Raw genomic sequence first — 15,634 nt, 5'->3', positions numbered from 1 at the left:
AAATTTAAATTTACATAAAACTTTCGAATAATGGAATTCCTGATGAGTTCACAGCACTTGTTAAGCTATGCGGAATCCTTGTAAATGAACTGGATGTTTCAGTGACTTGAACTTGTCAATGTGCATGTTTTCTGTGCTATTTTTGTGTCTTTTTCTTGGATCTTGTTGCAATTCTGAGAGTGATCTGTTCTCTCCCTGTCTTCACAGTCACAGACTCGCAGAACCCCGAGTCTCTCGAGCCTCAACTCCCAGGATTCCAGCATCGAGATTTCAAAGCTGACCGATAAGGTGCAGGCTGAGTATAGAGACGCCTACCGCGAGTATATCGCTCAGATGTCCCAGCTGGAAGGGGGCCCGGGGTCCACCACGCTGAGTGGCAGGTCATCTCCGCACAGCGTGTCCTACCTGGGGCAGAGCTCCTCTGGGGGCTCAATCCACTCCAACCTAGAACAAGAGAAAGGCAAGGAGAGTGAGCCCAGACAGGAGGACGGGAGGAAGGCCTTCCTCCTGAAGAGGGCTGACGTCCTCGACTACTCCTCCTCGGGGGTGTCCACCAGCGACGCCTCGCCCCTGGACCCCATCACGGAGGAGGACGAGAAGTCGGATCAGTCAGGCAGCAAGCTGCTGCCAGGCAAGAAGGCCTCAGAAAGATCCAGTCTCTTCCAGACAGATCTGAAGCTGAAGGGAGGTGGCCTGCGCTACCAAAAGCTGCCGAGTGACGAGGATGAGTCTGGGCCAGAGGAGTCGGACAAGACACCCCTGCTGAGGGACGACAAGGACGCGTCTGCGGCAGGGAGGGTGGAGCGGGCGGCCAGGTCCCCGGAACACGGTGCTGAGCCAGGCCGCACCTTCGTCAAGGCCAAGGAGTACTTGTCCGATGCCCTGCTGGACAAGAAGGACTCTTCCGATTCCGGGGTGCGCTCCAACGAGAGCTCCCCCAACCACTCTCTGCACAATGACGCGGCCGACGACAGCCAGCTGGAGAAGGCCAATCTCATCGAGCTCGAGGATGACGGCCGCAGCGCCAAGCGGGGCATGCCGCACAGCCTGAGCGGCCTGCAGGACCCGGTCCTGGCCCGCATGTCCATTTGCTCCGAAGACAAGAAAAGCCCGTCAGAATGCAGCTTGATTGCCAGCAGCCCCGAAGAGAACTGGCCCACGTGCCAAAAGGCGTACAACCTGAACCGAACGCCCAGTACCGTGACCCTGAACAACAACAGCACCCCGACTACCCGAGCCAACCAGAATTTTGACGAAATGGAGGGGATTAGGGAGACCATGCCGGTTATTCTGAAGCCCAGTTCTGGTCTCAACCCCACTGCTATTCAGAATGAAAATCTCAAAGGCGTGGCACATAAGCGGGGCCAGCGTGCGAGCTACGGCAGGCTGTCCAAGGAGGCCTCGGAGCTGCACACTGCCGCCTCTCCGGAGAGCACAGGCTTTGGCGAAGAGAGAGAGAGCATTCTGTAAGAAGAGCAGCCCCCTCCTGGCAGCGTCATCCCAGATCCGGAACCCACACGCCGCCAGTGTGTGCGTCATCCCCACAGAGATGTGTGCAGTGCATTAGTGGCCATGAGGCTTCGCCAGCCTGGCGACTTCTGAAGGAGGCACCTCAAACCTGCCTTCTCTAGCCAGATCTCTCCCTGACACGTGATGCCCCGAAACAGAGGAGATCTGAAAGCAAAGGCAGGTCGGAAATGTCCCAGTTAGGGGGCTTCATCTGTCCAGTCAGTTCAAGGCCAGGGCCCCTTTGGTGGGGCGGTCCCTGCTGAGAGATAGAAGACTTGATGATGTAGGGTTTAACTGAGGCCAGAATTCATAGGTTCTGGAGTTCCCCAGAAACTGGAAGTGGCCACTGCAACAGCTAGGAAGTGGTCACAGATGATGGGCATGTTGCTTATCAAAGCTGTTTTCAATTTTAATACGCAGAATGTTTCTAAAACCAGAGATGACAGCGAGCAGGACCCAGCGTGATCAGTAGGAGGGCAGGTGGGGGGTGACCCCTCGTGTCCGCCTCCCCCTCCCTGGCTACTCTTCTCTCTGGGTCCCAGCTCTGGCTGCCCTGGCTTCCTGCGAGGCCCAGCGAGCCTGGCCCAGCGAGCCACCACGTCTCTCCTGCAGGTTTATAAAATGGAGTGTCTAATTTGCTAAGTGGGCTTAGCCACAAGAGAGGGGAAACAAATGATGCTTTCTGTCTCTGGAACTGTGCGACGTGGGTCCTAAATGGCATTAGTGTTTGTGGCAGTGAGTCAGTGAGGAACTGGTTCCATCTGCAAGGGCAGGGGCCACTGCCACATGGCCAGGAAGTGATTAGGACAAACCGGAACCATTGGCTCCCACACCTGCTTGGCATCTTGTTGTCCTGCGGAGGGAGCAGAGCCTGAGGAAGGAAAAGCTTTTTTAAAAAAATGTTTAAAACCTGAAGCAAAGTGATGGCAAAAATTAGTTCAAACTGATGAAGCCACAAGGCTTTGTGTTTTTCATGTAGCGTTAGCAGAACGAAAAAGGAGATCACACTTATTACTGTGTATACTGGAACTGTCCCTGCCATCATGCATTGAAAAAGTGTGTTCTTTGTAGAGTAGCTCATGTAGGGAGTGTGAGAAGGGCAGTCTCCCCCGGCCCCGGGCTGTGGCCGCTGAGACAGGAGGTGTGTGAGTCCCCGGATGCAGCATTCCGCTGGCGATGTCTGTCCCTTGAGGGGCCTCTGTTTGTTAGCAGGTGGAATAAATTACTTGCTTGGCTGGCTAGTGTAGGTGCTCCTTTGCATTTCCCTGTCTGGATAGCTGAGTGCAATCTAGCATTTTCATTATGTGTTTATTTTGCATGATCTTTCATAACTGTTTTCAGTAATTGAAAAAGGCAGTCTATTATTGACATATTGAATCGTTAGCATTTTAGTGTTGCTAATGCTCATGAGTTTGCAGCAGTGTGTAATCGGTACCCGTTTCAGAGGCAGTGCTCTGTCCTTCGGTGTGTAATTGCAGGTCGATATCATTCTTCATACTCTGTGGAATTACTGCTGAAGCATTGTGTCCAGACTGAGGAAATAATAAAAGTGCATGCTCTCTGGCTTAGGAATGTTTATTCCCCTCGGTGATGACGATTCCGCTTGTGACGAACAGTAAGATGTTGGGTGTTGCTTTGTTGAGTATCTGAAGCTTGTTGCAGACTTCTGGGCTGGCTCTGGCCTGCCCCTGCTGGTTGCCTGAGGGAGGCGGCTCCGAGGGGCCTGCCTGGTGCAGCTGCGATGCCCCCGTGCCCAGGAGCCCTGGGCAGTGTCTGTCTGTGGCTGCAGAACTCGTCGCCCAGATGCTCGGACGATGTCAACTTTTGAGGAACGTTCTGGGAAAGCGGCTTTTCCGTGCTGACACAGAAGTCGATGAGTCAGCTGGGTTGTCGAGTCACACCACCCCCTCTGAATCTGTGCCCACACGTTTTGCCGTCCATTCACGACACCCAGCCTGGTCTGGTTCTCACACATGCTGTCCCTGCGGAGCGCTGGGTGGAGCCCAAAGCCTGTACCTGCCCCTGGAGCCAGAAAGAGAGCTCTGTGAGCATGCAGCCTGGGAGGCGCTGCCCTCGGCCCCCGGCGTGGGGCCCTTGTCCGGAGCCTGGGTCAGCAGGCCAGGGCCACAGGGGATTTGAGCTGAGCCCTCGGCACGAAGCTGGTGTCGGAGGCCCAGCTGGCCCGTGCTGGGCAGCTCAAACACTCAGAACCGGCGGCTTCAACATTAAGAAGAAAATTGGTTTTCATGTTATTTTACTTACGTAGTAGTCAGAATCATTGTAATTGCCTAGCCAAGGGATTTTGGATTCTTGCTACAGTTCTCAATTTGAGAATCTTTTAATAATTTACATGTTATAGTACTATAGTAAAATATGTTTGTAATCATTTTTTTTTCTGGCTACAATGCTAAACTTAAAAAAGGTTTTAAGACTATGTGTACGTTTTGGCTACACCAGGAATTCTCAGCCTCTTTAGAAGTATTCCAGAGTTTAAAAGTCCCTAAAACCCTGGCAGTTCCTAAGTCACAGTAACCACCAGCAGAAGGGAGCTGCGCGGCTGCCTCCCGTTGTTGAGTGCGTGAGCGACCTTGGAGTAGGAGGGAAGGGGCAGTGCAGGGAGCCTCCTTGGCAAGTCCTTGAGGGCGACTTTGGGGAGACTTCTGGACTAGCCACCTGCTCCTGCAGACATACAGACCCTGGGCTGCAGGAGCGATGGCGTTGCTGGTGCCCAGGCCATCGCCTGCCCGCCCGCCCTGCCCTGCTGTGCCCTGCCCTGCCCCGCCCCGCCCTGCCTCTGACTCATGAGCAATGGCAGTGCATGGAAGCTTGGAACTTTCTAGCAGGGAGTCTGTTGAGTGCTCCTCAGTTCACAAAGGTTGAGAATCCCTGGTGGAGCTGATGAAGGAGAGAATCTAAGCTCTTACATAATTGTGAACCCTTTCGTGCCTAGGAAGAACACGCCTTTGAGATAGATAGATCTTCTGAGGAGCCAGTGTAAACGGAGGTATGTAAAAACATAGCTTACAAAATCAACTCGAGAAACCAGCCCTCATCCGTTGGAGAGCCTGCCTTCTCGCTGTCGGCCAAGCAGGGGTGAGGAGGCAGCTTGGCCAGCAATGGCCAGCAGTGCACTGCTGCCACCGTTGCATCCGTGTGCAGAGTGGCGAGTCCCAACCTGGCCTGGCGCTGCCGGGGGTGGAGCTGTGTATCTGTGCTGTGGGCGAAGCGCTCACTTTGGTGCCCCTCTCCTGCATCTCCATTTCGTGGTGTATTTTGGGAAATAAGAACAGTTGGGTTGTTCCAGAAGGCAGAGCAGGTACAGAGGCCCCTTGGCTGACAGTAGGTTTGTCCCTAGCTTCATGGTGAAGTGGCATCAGCAGCGCAGAGTGTGGGGGTCCCCCTGGTGACTACTGCAAGAGGGTCCTGGGGCACACTGTAGCCTGGGGGAGCCACAGTCCCTAGTCCAAGTGTGGTTTCCATGGAGGGTGTGCTGCTTCTGCCGTGTGTCAAAGCTGAAAGCTTGGAGGTCAGAGACTGAACTCCCAGGAGGAGCCTGGAAGGTGCGTCCAAAGCCAACCGGAGCAAAGACCCACTTCTGTTAGCAAGCCTTGATGCCTGGCGTGGCACGGGGTCAGTGCGCCGTTCCTCCTGTGAGGTGTCGTGTACTGCGGCTGCGCGGCGAGCCTGGCCCGAAGCCGCTGGTTCACCCGGGCCAGCTGCTGTTGCTAACTGTGTAACTGCCCGTGGGTATGCCAGGCCTCTTCAGGTCACTGGGCGTTAGCATACCAGAGTAGCATGGCCAACCTAATAAATGGACCTTGACTAAGTGAAATGTTACATTTGAAAGGGGGTAGTATATGCTCTGAATTATTCAAATTAAGAAGCTGTTTGGAATAATCCCGCTAGCTTTCATTAGCCTGTCGCTTGCAACTTTATCCTACCTTATACTGATTCACCTCATTTTCTTCCAAGGCAACGGGGCTCTAGGTCTTAGTATCCTGCTCATAGACCCAAGCTGTATTTCTTTCTCGTTCCTCCTGCCAATCTGGTGCCCTGCTGGCAGTCAAAGGGTGAAGAAGACACCGTTTGTGGGCATGCAGAAAAGACTGGCTCACGTGTGCCCCCTCCTGGGTTCTACGCCACTGCAGAATTTGAATGAGCCATTGACGGGTTCCTTCCGTGACACCTGAGGCGGAAGCCCGGAGGGCAACAGGAAGTGTGCAGACACTGCCCAGTGTGACCTTCGGCAGTTGCAGTCAGACGGCTAAGAAAAATGATTTCCGAACATGTTCTGATTCCTGACACTCCTCCCGTACAGCTGTTGGAGCTTGCAGGCTGCGTGTTGTTTTATTTACTGCAAATTAAATACGTTGGATTTGGAAAAAAATTATTTTCCTTTTTAAGTTCTTCCCCTCCCCCCTTTTCCCTGAGTTCCTTTCAGTCTTGTATCTGGAGTGATGTTTCGGCTGTTGGGGTGCCTCCTGTCTTGTGGTAGAGCAGTACTCACGGGGAGAGAGCTGCCGCACAGTGTAGAGGCCGAGTTCTGTGCCTAAGATGACGCTGGACTGCCCTCCAGCGCCGGGACCCCATGCAGACACCCATGGGAGATGGAGCGAGGAGCCAACATGCATCTCCCACAGCCTTGAGTGAGATACCCCTGTAGCTGCTGCTGAGTGAATGAGCTGTAGATGGGGAGCCAGGTGGGGAGCTGGTACCACACAGCCCACGCGTGTCGGAGAGACAGCCCACTCCTGCGCCAGGGCACATTGGGTCAGCACGCTGGCCCAGCCCTACCCCGCCTTGACAGGCACTCCGCTACTACAAAAAAGATTTATTTTTATTGGAAAGGCATGCTTACAGAGAGAAGAAGATACCGAAAGCTCTTCCATCCACTGGTTCATTCCCCAAGTGTCTGCAATGGCTGAGCTGATCCAAAGCCAGGAGCCAGGAGCTTATATCAGGTCAACTACGTGGGTACATGATCCCAAGGCTTTGGGCCACCTTCCACTGCTTTCCCAGGCCACAAGCAGGGAGTTGGATGGGAAGTGGAGCAGCTGGGACATGAACTAGCGCCCATGCAGGATCCTGGTGATTGCAAGGCACAGAATTAGCTGACTGAGCCTTTGCATGGGCCTGAGCCATGTCACTGTGAAGTGACAGACTGCACAGGGCAGGGTGGGCTAGGTGCCCAAAGCCTTCCTGTGTACCTCAAGGCCTTCGTTGAGTCCTCTGTGATGTCACTCAGCTTGTTAATGAATATAACTGTCATTAAAATGGTTCGGTGTTTATTTTCCTGGAAGCCACGGGGGTGATGTTTCTCTAACTGGTAAGTCTTGTGTTCTGTGAGCTCTAGCTGGTGATGGAGCAGAAGGATGACTATGGTGAGGGTCAGCACAGTTCGGGTGCGTCTCAGCTCTAGTTAGTGGTCCTCAAAGACCACCCCTCACTGTTCTCTACCATCTCTGCCAGGTGGAGCGCTCTGATGAGGTCTGGCCTGGAATTCTGTGTTGAGATTGTATGCCAGAGTGGGCCCTGTCTCTGGCCTCGTGTGTTTGCACCCTATCTGTTGATAGCACCTCAGCTCCATGTTCCTGAGGTTCACAGAGGTCCAGGGCCCCCCATCCTCCAAGGGTTCAGGGCCGCTGCCCAACCCCAGCACTGAGTCAGCTCTGGGAAGAAGGGACAGGATGAACCAGGATGGGGTTATAGTGTGCCGAGCTAGAGAGGCACCCCAGCACTGACCCCACCGCCACCAGCCACCTTCCTGGGACCTGCTGGTACGGAGGGAGGCTGGCTGTGTGCTGGGGCCACCCCCAGGAAGGGCCTTGCAGTCCCTGCTGGCTGGTATGTGGAGGAGGGGCTTCCTGTTACCCTCTGTCCCATTCTCTGAGCTGCTGAGGGGATGTCCAGTGGAGCAAGTTGCAGGGAGATTTTAGCCAGCTTCCGAGCGGGGAGGAGCATCTGTGTCCCAGCCCCTCTGGAATCCCTCTGGGCCCATCCAGGATCGGCAGATCGCTCAGGCTTGGTCGTAACCGTCATGCAAGCACTTTGTTGTCAGGCCCCAGCAGCAGGCGAGCCCTTGTCCAAGCAAGGTCAACCCTCCCAACGGACGCGCTGTCCAGGAAACAGCACCCTCCACGCCCACATCCCCAAACTCTCCAGTTTCTTCCACATTGGAATTTCTTTAATTCTAAGATTGTTTTTTCTTTTTCTTTCTTAAAGATTTATTTATATTTATTGGAAAGACAGATATACAGAGAGAAGAAGAAACAGAGAGGAAGATCTTCCGTCTGATGGTTCACTCCCCAAATGGCTGCAAAGGGCTGGAGCTGAGCCAATCTGAAACTTGGAGCCTCTTCTGGGTCTCCCACACAGATGCAGGGTCCCAAAGCTTTGGGCCATCCTCCACTGCTTTCCCAGGCCACAGGCAGGGAGCTGGATGGGAAGTGGAGCTGCCAGGATAGAACTGGTGCCCATATGGGATCTGGGTGCCTTCAAGGCAAGGACTTTAACCACCTGGGCCCCCCCTTTTTTTTTTTTCATTTTTACAGACTTAACAAATTAGAGTATCTTCTAGAATCCATCAACAGGAATAGCTGCTATCAAATGGTTAATGTGGGGCTCACCCAGGGCGAGCATGAGTGACCTTGGCTGGTGGACACAAGCCTGGTGGTGACTGTCAGATCCAGGGTGAGTACAGGTGACCTTGGCTGGTGGACACAAGCCCAGCGACTGTCAGGGAGGTCTTGGGAAGTGCTCCAGGGTGATCTGAGTGCGAACTGATGGAAGCCATGGCGAGGTGTTTGCCGCTTCCTGGGCCTGACCTGGAAAGGCCCCCCGTACAGCAAGTGGGAGTGGAACGCAGTGGTGGGGCGTTTCCCGCGGGCTGGAGGTTCCTTTGAGGACATGAATGGTTGCAGCTAGCCTGAGGGGAGGGGTGGTCACCTGCGCAAGCTCTGGGAACAGAGCAGAGGGTTGTGCAGCCTTGCTCCTGAGGCCTGGGACGTGGGGGCCCTGTGTGTGCCTCACCCACCCAGGGAGCTGCTGGGCCAGGTCATGGCTCTTTCTGGACAGGCCTGGTCTCAAGAGGGTGCTCCTCTGGGATGCCTTGCTGGCTGCAGAGGAGGCAGTTGTTCTCGGATGACCCAGTGGCAGTACCCCAAAGAAACGACAGCGCCTGGCTTGGTTTTCCTGACTTGCGGGCTTGACCTCTAGAGCTGTGTCTTCAGTGGTCCTGGATGGACAGCTGATGCAAAATCAGCATTTTATGTTGAGTATTTTATCAGTTATTCCTCATTATGCATTTTAGACATTTCGAGAATTGTTATACATGTATTATAATAAACATGTTGACCTTGGAATGCACATTGCGTGCCTGGCGATATTCTAAGATCTTCATACAAAGGTTCTGCATGAAATTCATGGAAAACACAGTTCCACCGTAAGTTGGGCTGGGGGCAGGTGGTGTTTAGTCCAGTGGTTGACACAGTACGATGCCCGAATGCCTGAATGCAGTGCACAGCTCCGGCTGCCGTGGACCTGGGATGCAGCCCTGACGGCTGTGCGTTGCTTCCTCCCACCCTTGTGGGAACCCTGGATGGAGTGCCCTGCTCCTAACTATGGCCCACCCGAGTGAGCCCTGGCTGTTGCAGAGGAGTGAACCGGCCAATGGATGTCTCTCTCTCTAGTTCTCCCTCTTTTCCTTGACTCTCAAATAAGTAATTTTTCAAGACAAATTTACTTGTTGCAAAATATTTTGCAATTAATGCAGAAGAACGCTCTTTAGGAAATCAGGAGAAATACGTACTATGAAACAATGTCAACGTATTTGCACAAGGTAATCCTTTAATTCCAGTTTTCTCATGTAACTTTTGGAATACATGTAAATGAACTACTCCATGACAGCCTCCTGGAGTAATCGCTGTTGTCCTCAAGTCCCCAGAGCCTCACACCCACAGACAGCGAAGTGGCAGTGTGAGGATCCAGGTCCAGGCAGAGTGGCCCCCAAACACCCTCTCTGGATTGGACACTCATTGTTTCCCAGGCAGGGGTGAGTCTGTCCTCATATTGACCCAGGATCCAGGTCAGCTTCAGCTTTTCAACTTTATTTGGTTAACCAGCACCCGGTCTAATCCACATGTTCTGAACTGGAGCGAATTTCTCAGATGTCTGTGGCTGTGGGAATTTTACATGTAGAGAAAGAGAGTCTTGACTTACAAAGAAAACCATCATCTTCGGTTCTGCTAGCTCTTGAGGCAGCATTCCATGTTTGGTTAAACATCTCTCGTCTTTCGTTGATGCTGGTCGTCCCGCTCCCCACGCCGGCTAGGTCACCAGCTCGGGCCTGTGGCTGCCGTGGCAGGCTTCCATCTTTCCCTCAATCCTACGGTTACCAGGTCCCTTCCTGAGTCAGTTATCAAGGTTCAGTGCGCAATCATGACCCTAAACATCAATGTGTGCGTCCCTGCCCGTGCTTAGTCAGCGTTAGCAGTGCCATTCCTTGTTGAAAATCAACACTGCCACTCCCCAGTCAGCAAGGCTGAGAGCCAGCACACAGGTCATGTGGAGATGCCTGGTGACATCTCAGAGTGCCACCACCGTTCCCTAGGGAGGCCTGCTGGCTCAGCCAGACGCCTCATGAGGTGAGTTCCTGCACCGCAGTTACCTGCACAGACACCCTGCTGTCATCCCCAGGTGACAAGTCGGGCTGCCGGTGTGTGTAGGCAGTGATGCGCTTGATTTGTGTAACTGTCCTCTAAAGCCATGCCATCATGGCCTTTCTTTCTGAGAACATTCCAGAGCGGAGATCCCCCTGCACCTCGAGGCTGCCCAGCTGCAGCGTAGAAGCAGACACCCACCTTGGTTTTCTGAGTCCCAGTCCTGTGGCTTGGGCAGTGCCCATCCCACTGCCTGCTCCACTTCCCCCAGCAGCCACTTGAGTTGGGGAAGGGCTACTGGAATTGATTCACTCCTGGGCTTTCTCATCTCCCTGCACCCACTATTGCCGTGGGTCACAGCAGGTGCACAGGCAGCTTGTGGCAGGGCACAGCTCCGGTGCTCATGTGTCGTGTTCCTCTGCCTGGCCACCCCATCCCTCCAGGCAGGATCGCCTAAGCTGAGTGCTGTCGGCTGCACGAACAGAATGACCTGCTCGGTGGGTGACCGTGCACGTGACCGCGGGTTTGTCTTAGGTGGTAAGATAGTTGATCTGATCAAAGGCTTGGTTGGGTTGGTGTGGGAGCCACAAGAGGCTGAAAGGACAGGAACAGACCAGAAGCATGAAAGCAGGTCCTGGAGCAGGTGCCCCCTCACCCAGCAGCCTGCACCAACAACCTACACCCCGGTCAGGCTGCCTCCACCCAGCAGCCTGCACCCCTGCTCAGACTGCCTCCCACCCGTCAGCCTGCACCCCCAGTCAGGGGACAGTCTGCAGCCTGCACGCCCGCTCAGGCTGCCCCGCTCCCATTTGCTGCTCACTTTGCTAGCAGGTTTGCAATGGAGGACGCCTAGACCTCCTATGCCATCTCCTTATATGAGTGCTGAGAGCAGAAACCCAGTCAGGTCTCAGTCCAGGGGTCAGGTTTTCCGGGTTCTTAACCCTCCAACTGCACAGCTCTGGGCTTAGGCCTTGACAAGGATGGCCTGCAGGCTTATAGAGAGGAAGACTCATGATTGGCTGGGCCGCTGAGCAGGTGTTGGAGACAAGCTTCAGGGGGCCCCTGGAGGGTGGTCTTAGCCTCTGAACCCCTGGGCTTTCTCACCTCCTGGGTGCCCTGCTACTTTGTGTGGGCACAGACACTGGCGAATGCACCACCAACCCACGGATTCTCACTAGGGTCCCTCCCACAAGTTGGAGACAGGGTGCCAGGGGGCCCTGGGCTCGACAGGGTGCCAGGGGGCCCTGAGCTCAACAGAGCGCTTCTGTAAGAGTAGCATTAGGGGCGGGCATTGAAGCCATGCACACACGTGCCTGCAGCCTAGGGAGTGCCTAGCATCGTGTTCCGTGTCTGGAAGAATGTGAGGTGGGGACAGGTGTGAGTCAAGGCCCTGAGAATGTGGTGGGCATGGTGGAGGTGGCTGTGCTCAGACCTCCATGTCACCATGGTGAGAGGCTGGCACCTCTCCTGCCATGCAGCTGCCTGGGTACCATGGTGATCAGAGGAACCCGTGAGCGCTGCCTTCTGTCTCCCTCCCTGCCTCCACCTGTGGGTCACTCAGCAACTGGCTCCCACTCTGTCCACTTGAATGTGGCCCCTGTCACACAGCACCTGCCTGCAGCACACGGCAGCCACAGAACCCCAGCAGGTACACATCCTGTCCTGTCCCTTCCCTTCTGCATGGCAGGGACTCCCAGTCACCTGGCATGACAGATGGCCAGTGACCTCCAGCGGATAAGGAAGCCTTGCAAGCCCGGGTTACACCCGTGTACACACAGCTTTCTCTCAGCTGACGCTGTCCACACCATTGTGCTCCCCACCCTCACACACACCCCTCCGGGTGTCCACACCTGCAGCCAGCTGCTGAGGCCTGAGGCTGAGCGAGTGTTCCAGTTTTTCAAAGAAAACTGGCCCTGAGGAACCGTCATGGGAGACAGAAGGTGGCACTCTGTGACCAGGAACGAGGGGCAAAATTTGCCGTGCAAAATCCTGCTGTTCTTTTAGAACTGCACCTGTGGAGTACATGAGATCTGTTCTGTTTTATATCAACAACAAAAAATTTTAAATGGCATTGTTCTCAAGATCCCAAAGCAAGCCCACCTCGCAGTCGCCAGCAGTACTTTGTCTTGTTCCTCGGATGCTGTGGCATTGTCCGAAGTCCCCACGTGACCAGGCTGTGCTGGCCCAGCTCTTCCTCCCCTCCCTCGACCCTGCTCCAGGAGCAGATCCGCACAGCCTGCATCACTGGCTTGGCAAGCTTAGAAAGTCCAACCATACAACCTGGAACTTTCCAAGTACACCGTGCGACCTCCTCACCCCGGCAAAGAGAAAAACAAACAGTTGCTTCCAAATACATCCTGTCCCGGGAGTCATCACTCCAAGGAACACTTGGGCCGTGCTCCTCGGAAGAGCCTGCACAGGGCCTCTCAACAGTCTGTCCTCTCCACACGGCTCCTGGGAACTCCAGTGACTCCAGCCTGCCATGAGCCACTGGGCCACTGGAGGACGTCTGGGGTGCCCACACCCCCCATCCGGCTCTCTCGGCTGCAGCCCCAGTGCCGTGGTGGGTCAGTTTCCTGTCGCTGCACACCCTGGGGGCAGCAGGTGATGGCCCAGGTAGCCGGATTCCACTGCCCACAGGGCTGAGCTCGGTTGAGTTCAGGCTTCTGGCTCCAGCCTGCTATTGTGGACATCTGGGGAGTGAACTAGCACATGGCTTTAGATTTCTGCCTTTATTTAAAAATAAAATCAATCACTGCAGACAGACATGAGATGGTGTCACTGCCTCAATCAGTCCTCAAGGACGAGAGCTTCACATTCGGGAACAGTCAGCTGCCCGGGTCCCTGGTGTGCCTAGGAGGGCTCTGAACCAACAGCCATATCGTGTATTTCTGTCCTGACCAGCCTCGTGTGGCCATTGGCTCACAAGGACTAAGGGCACAGGCAGACCAGGCTGCTGCTAGACACTGGGAAGCTCTCCTGGTGGACCCACTCCAGAACGATGGAGGGAAGCAAGAAGCAGGAAGTTACCACAGACCAAGGTATAGCCAAGTGCCCCCCTGTCCAGCAAGGAGGGCCCCTTGTGGCAGCTCGGCACACGGGCCTTCAAGGGCAAGAGAGGCTGATGGGAGGCAGACTGACAAGCTGGAGGCGGTTCTGATCACCAGAGACTCCATGGTGAGCTGAGGACAAGTGTCCAGGTGATGAAAGCTCCAAGGACAGCCAGCTCCATAGAGCCTGAGGGCGTGCGGGCCCCAGGCGCACGCAGCCTTGATTGGCCCCCTGGGGACCCAGGTGGTTTGGGTGTGGTGCTTGCTGGCACTGACTGTGACTGGGGGTGGCAGAGGGCAGGACCCAGAGCCTGCTGGCCTTCATCACGAGCCTTAAGCTGTGATCAGGGATTTTTTCAAATGATGCTTGTCACCGGCCCTGAGCCAGCCAGGCTCCCCTGGGTTTCCAGGCACTGCTGAGCCCTCCTTAGCACTTGGGTCTGGCAGCACGGGGCAGAGGACATGGCTGCTAAGCTCACAGCCAGTGTGGTCCACCTGGGGACATGCAGGCAGAGATGGGGAGTAACAGTGAACTCTCACAGCGCCCCCTGCTGTGCTATCCCGGGGACGCAGTGGGCCTGGGACACTGCATGGCCCGGAGCCCAGGCACGCAGCTTGGTCCTGGCCGCCTCCCTTTCGGGCCACGTGCAAGCCTCTGTGTTCCGTGCTGTGCTTGTCCCAGGTGAAGTCCTGGGGGACCCTGACATGTCCCCTGTAAGTGAGGCTCAAGCCCCAGTGGTGGGATTTGGTGTTTCTATTCTGGGGTGCTCTCCAGGTGGGTGAGTCGTGGAGAGGGGAGCAGGGGTGACAAACTCTTACTTCGTCTCTTCCCTTCTCTGTGTCCCTCAAATATTGTCAAGGCAGGTGTGGCTCCTGAGGACAAGACCCTGACAGAGAAACACTGGAGGGAGAGTTCACCCAGTGATGGAGCCGCGCCCCTCAACCTGGGGTGGGGGCTGGGGGACGCTGAGCCTGGGGTCTACGGGGGCAGAGCTGGGCACACACCTGGGCACTGTGGAAAGTGACTGGATCGGGTCTAAAGCTCTGGCTGGAGCTCAAGCAAAGGGTACAGGTGGGCTAGGGCAGGGTCACAGGCCAGGAACCCCCACCTCAGGCTGAACGTGCACCCCAATTCTATGAGACAGATTTTATACTGCAACCGGCTTTGTCTGTGACTCCAGTTCTGACAAAATGCCCAGCATGTAAGAGAAAAGGCATTCTACCAATGCCATGTGGAAGGACAGGATGGCTAGTTTCTGGAAACTTCGTAGGGACAGGCAGACAGGCAGGGGCCTGTGGATGATGGCAGATTGGGGGCCCTCCCCCTGCTGCTCCCAGAGGAGTGGAAGCTGAGGGACAAGGCCCCTGCGCTCATGCCCTTGTTGTCCTTGAGGGACCATGGTGGACGACGTCCGATGGGGTGCCCCCGTGCCCGTGCCAGCCTGGAACCAGGCACCACCGCTCTGCCCAAGCTGCTGTCCTGCTTGTGTGGGGGAGGCTGCCGGTGTTCACCTCTGCACAAACACAGCAGGCAGCGGCGACTCGGCCCTTGGCTCATTCGGGGACCATGTCCAGCCCGGGGCCGTTTAGTAAGTGAACTAGGGAATGTGGGAGAGCTCCGCTTTCCCAGTGGATGAATAGATCTTTAAAAACAGAAGCATCAGTGAGGAATTCCTTGTGATTCCAGATATATGTAATATAAGTACCTATATATTTATATATTGGTATTTCAAAAAGTTCAAGGAAAAATAAACTTCTCTTTTAATTCCATTCTTCCATCAAATTATACATTCTTTTCTTGTTTTATTCAAAAGGCACACTGGAAATAAGGGAGGGAAAAGAAAGTGACGGAGAGAGAGTTCGTTCTGGTCATTCAGTCCCCAGACGCCACAAGGCCCAGCCTGGTCCTGGTCCCGTCTCACCGTGGGTCGGCCTGGCTCTGGAGGGGAGCGTGAAGCCCCTCTGCAAAACCTCAGAGAACTCAAACGGCCAGGGGAAAGCAGACAGACACTCCCTGCCAGGGGCAGCATTTGGCCCAAGGACTCTAGAGCTTGGCCACAGCACACCCACGTTCCCCCTCGCAGGACCTCCTCCTCCCGGCCGAGAGGCAGGGGCGGCCACTGGCTTCCTGGGAGAGCTGGTCCAGGTCCTGCCCTTGCGCGCCTGAGGAGGATCACACGAGGGTAGCAGCAGCAGGGAATACTGGTCCAGCAAGACCAGAAGCACCTGTCCTGCAGCTAGGTCCCAGCAAGGGCGGAGACGGACGGATGCCCCGCCCCCTGCCCGGGAGATCTGGGGGTGGGAGTGGGGAACAGGGTGCTGGGGGGGAGCGGCTGCACCCCGAAGGATCAATGCCTGCGCCCCCTCCACTCCCGGGGCAGGCACAGAAGGCAGGGCTCAGTGTCAGGTGTCTTCACT

General features: G+C 55.3%; 1 protein-coding gene across 5 annotated transcripts in view; it reads left to right on the top strand.

The window, feature by feature from the left end:
• Positions 1-3,072, top strand: part of KIDINS220 (kinase D interacting substrate 220) — an 86,564-nt gene extending 83,492 nt beyond the window's left edge. For all 5 annotated transcript variants that reach the window (XM_040992784.1, XM_040992782.1, XM_040992783.1 and 2 more), the window contains one exon: positions 208-3,072. In XM_040992784.1, coding sequence (XP_040848718.1) covers positions 208-1,470 — 1,263 coding nt within the window. In that variant the 3' untranslated portion in view covers positions 1,471-3,072. The remainder of the gene's footprint in view (positions 1-207) is intronic.
• Positions 3,073-15,634: the final 12,562 nt, after the last annotated feature.

The sequence above is a fragment of the Ochotona curzoniae genome, unplaced genomic scaffold, assembly GCF_017591425.1.
Source record: "Ochotona curzoniae isolate NIBS_2020 unplaced genomic scaffold, NIBS_Ocur_1.0 contig_883, whole genome shotgun sequence".
NCBI classification, from domain to species: Eukaryota; Metazoa; Chordata; class Mammalia; order Lagomorpha; family Ochotonidae; genus Ochotona; species Ochotona curzoniae.
The sequence above is the reverse complement of the archived record's forward strand: the minus strand, read 5'-3'. Positions and strand labels throughout refer to the sequence as shown.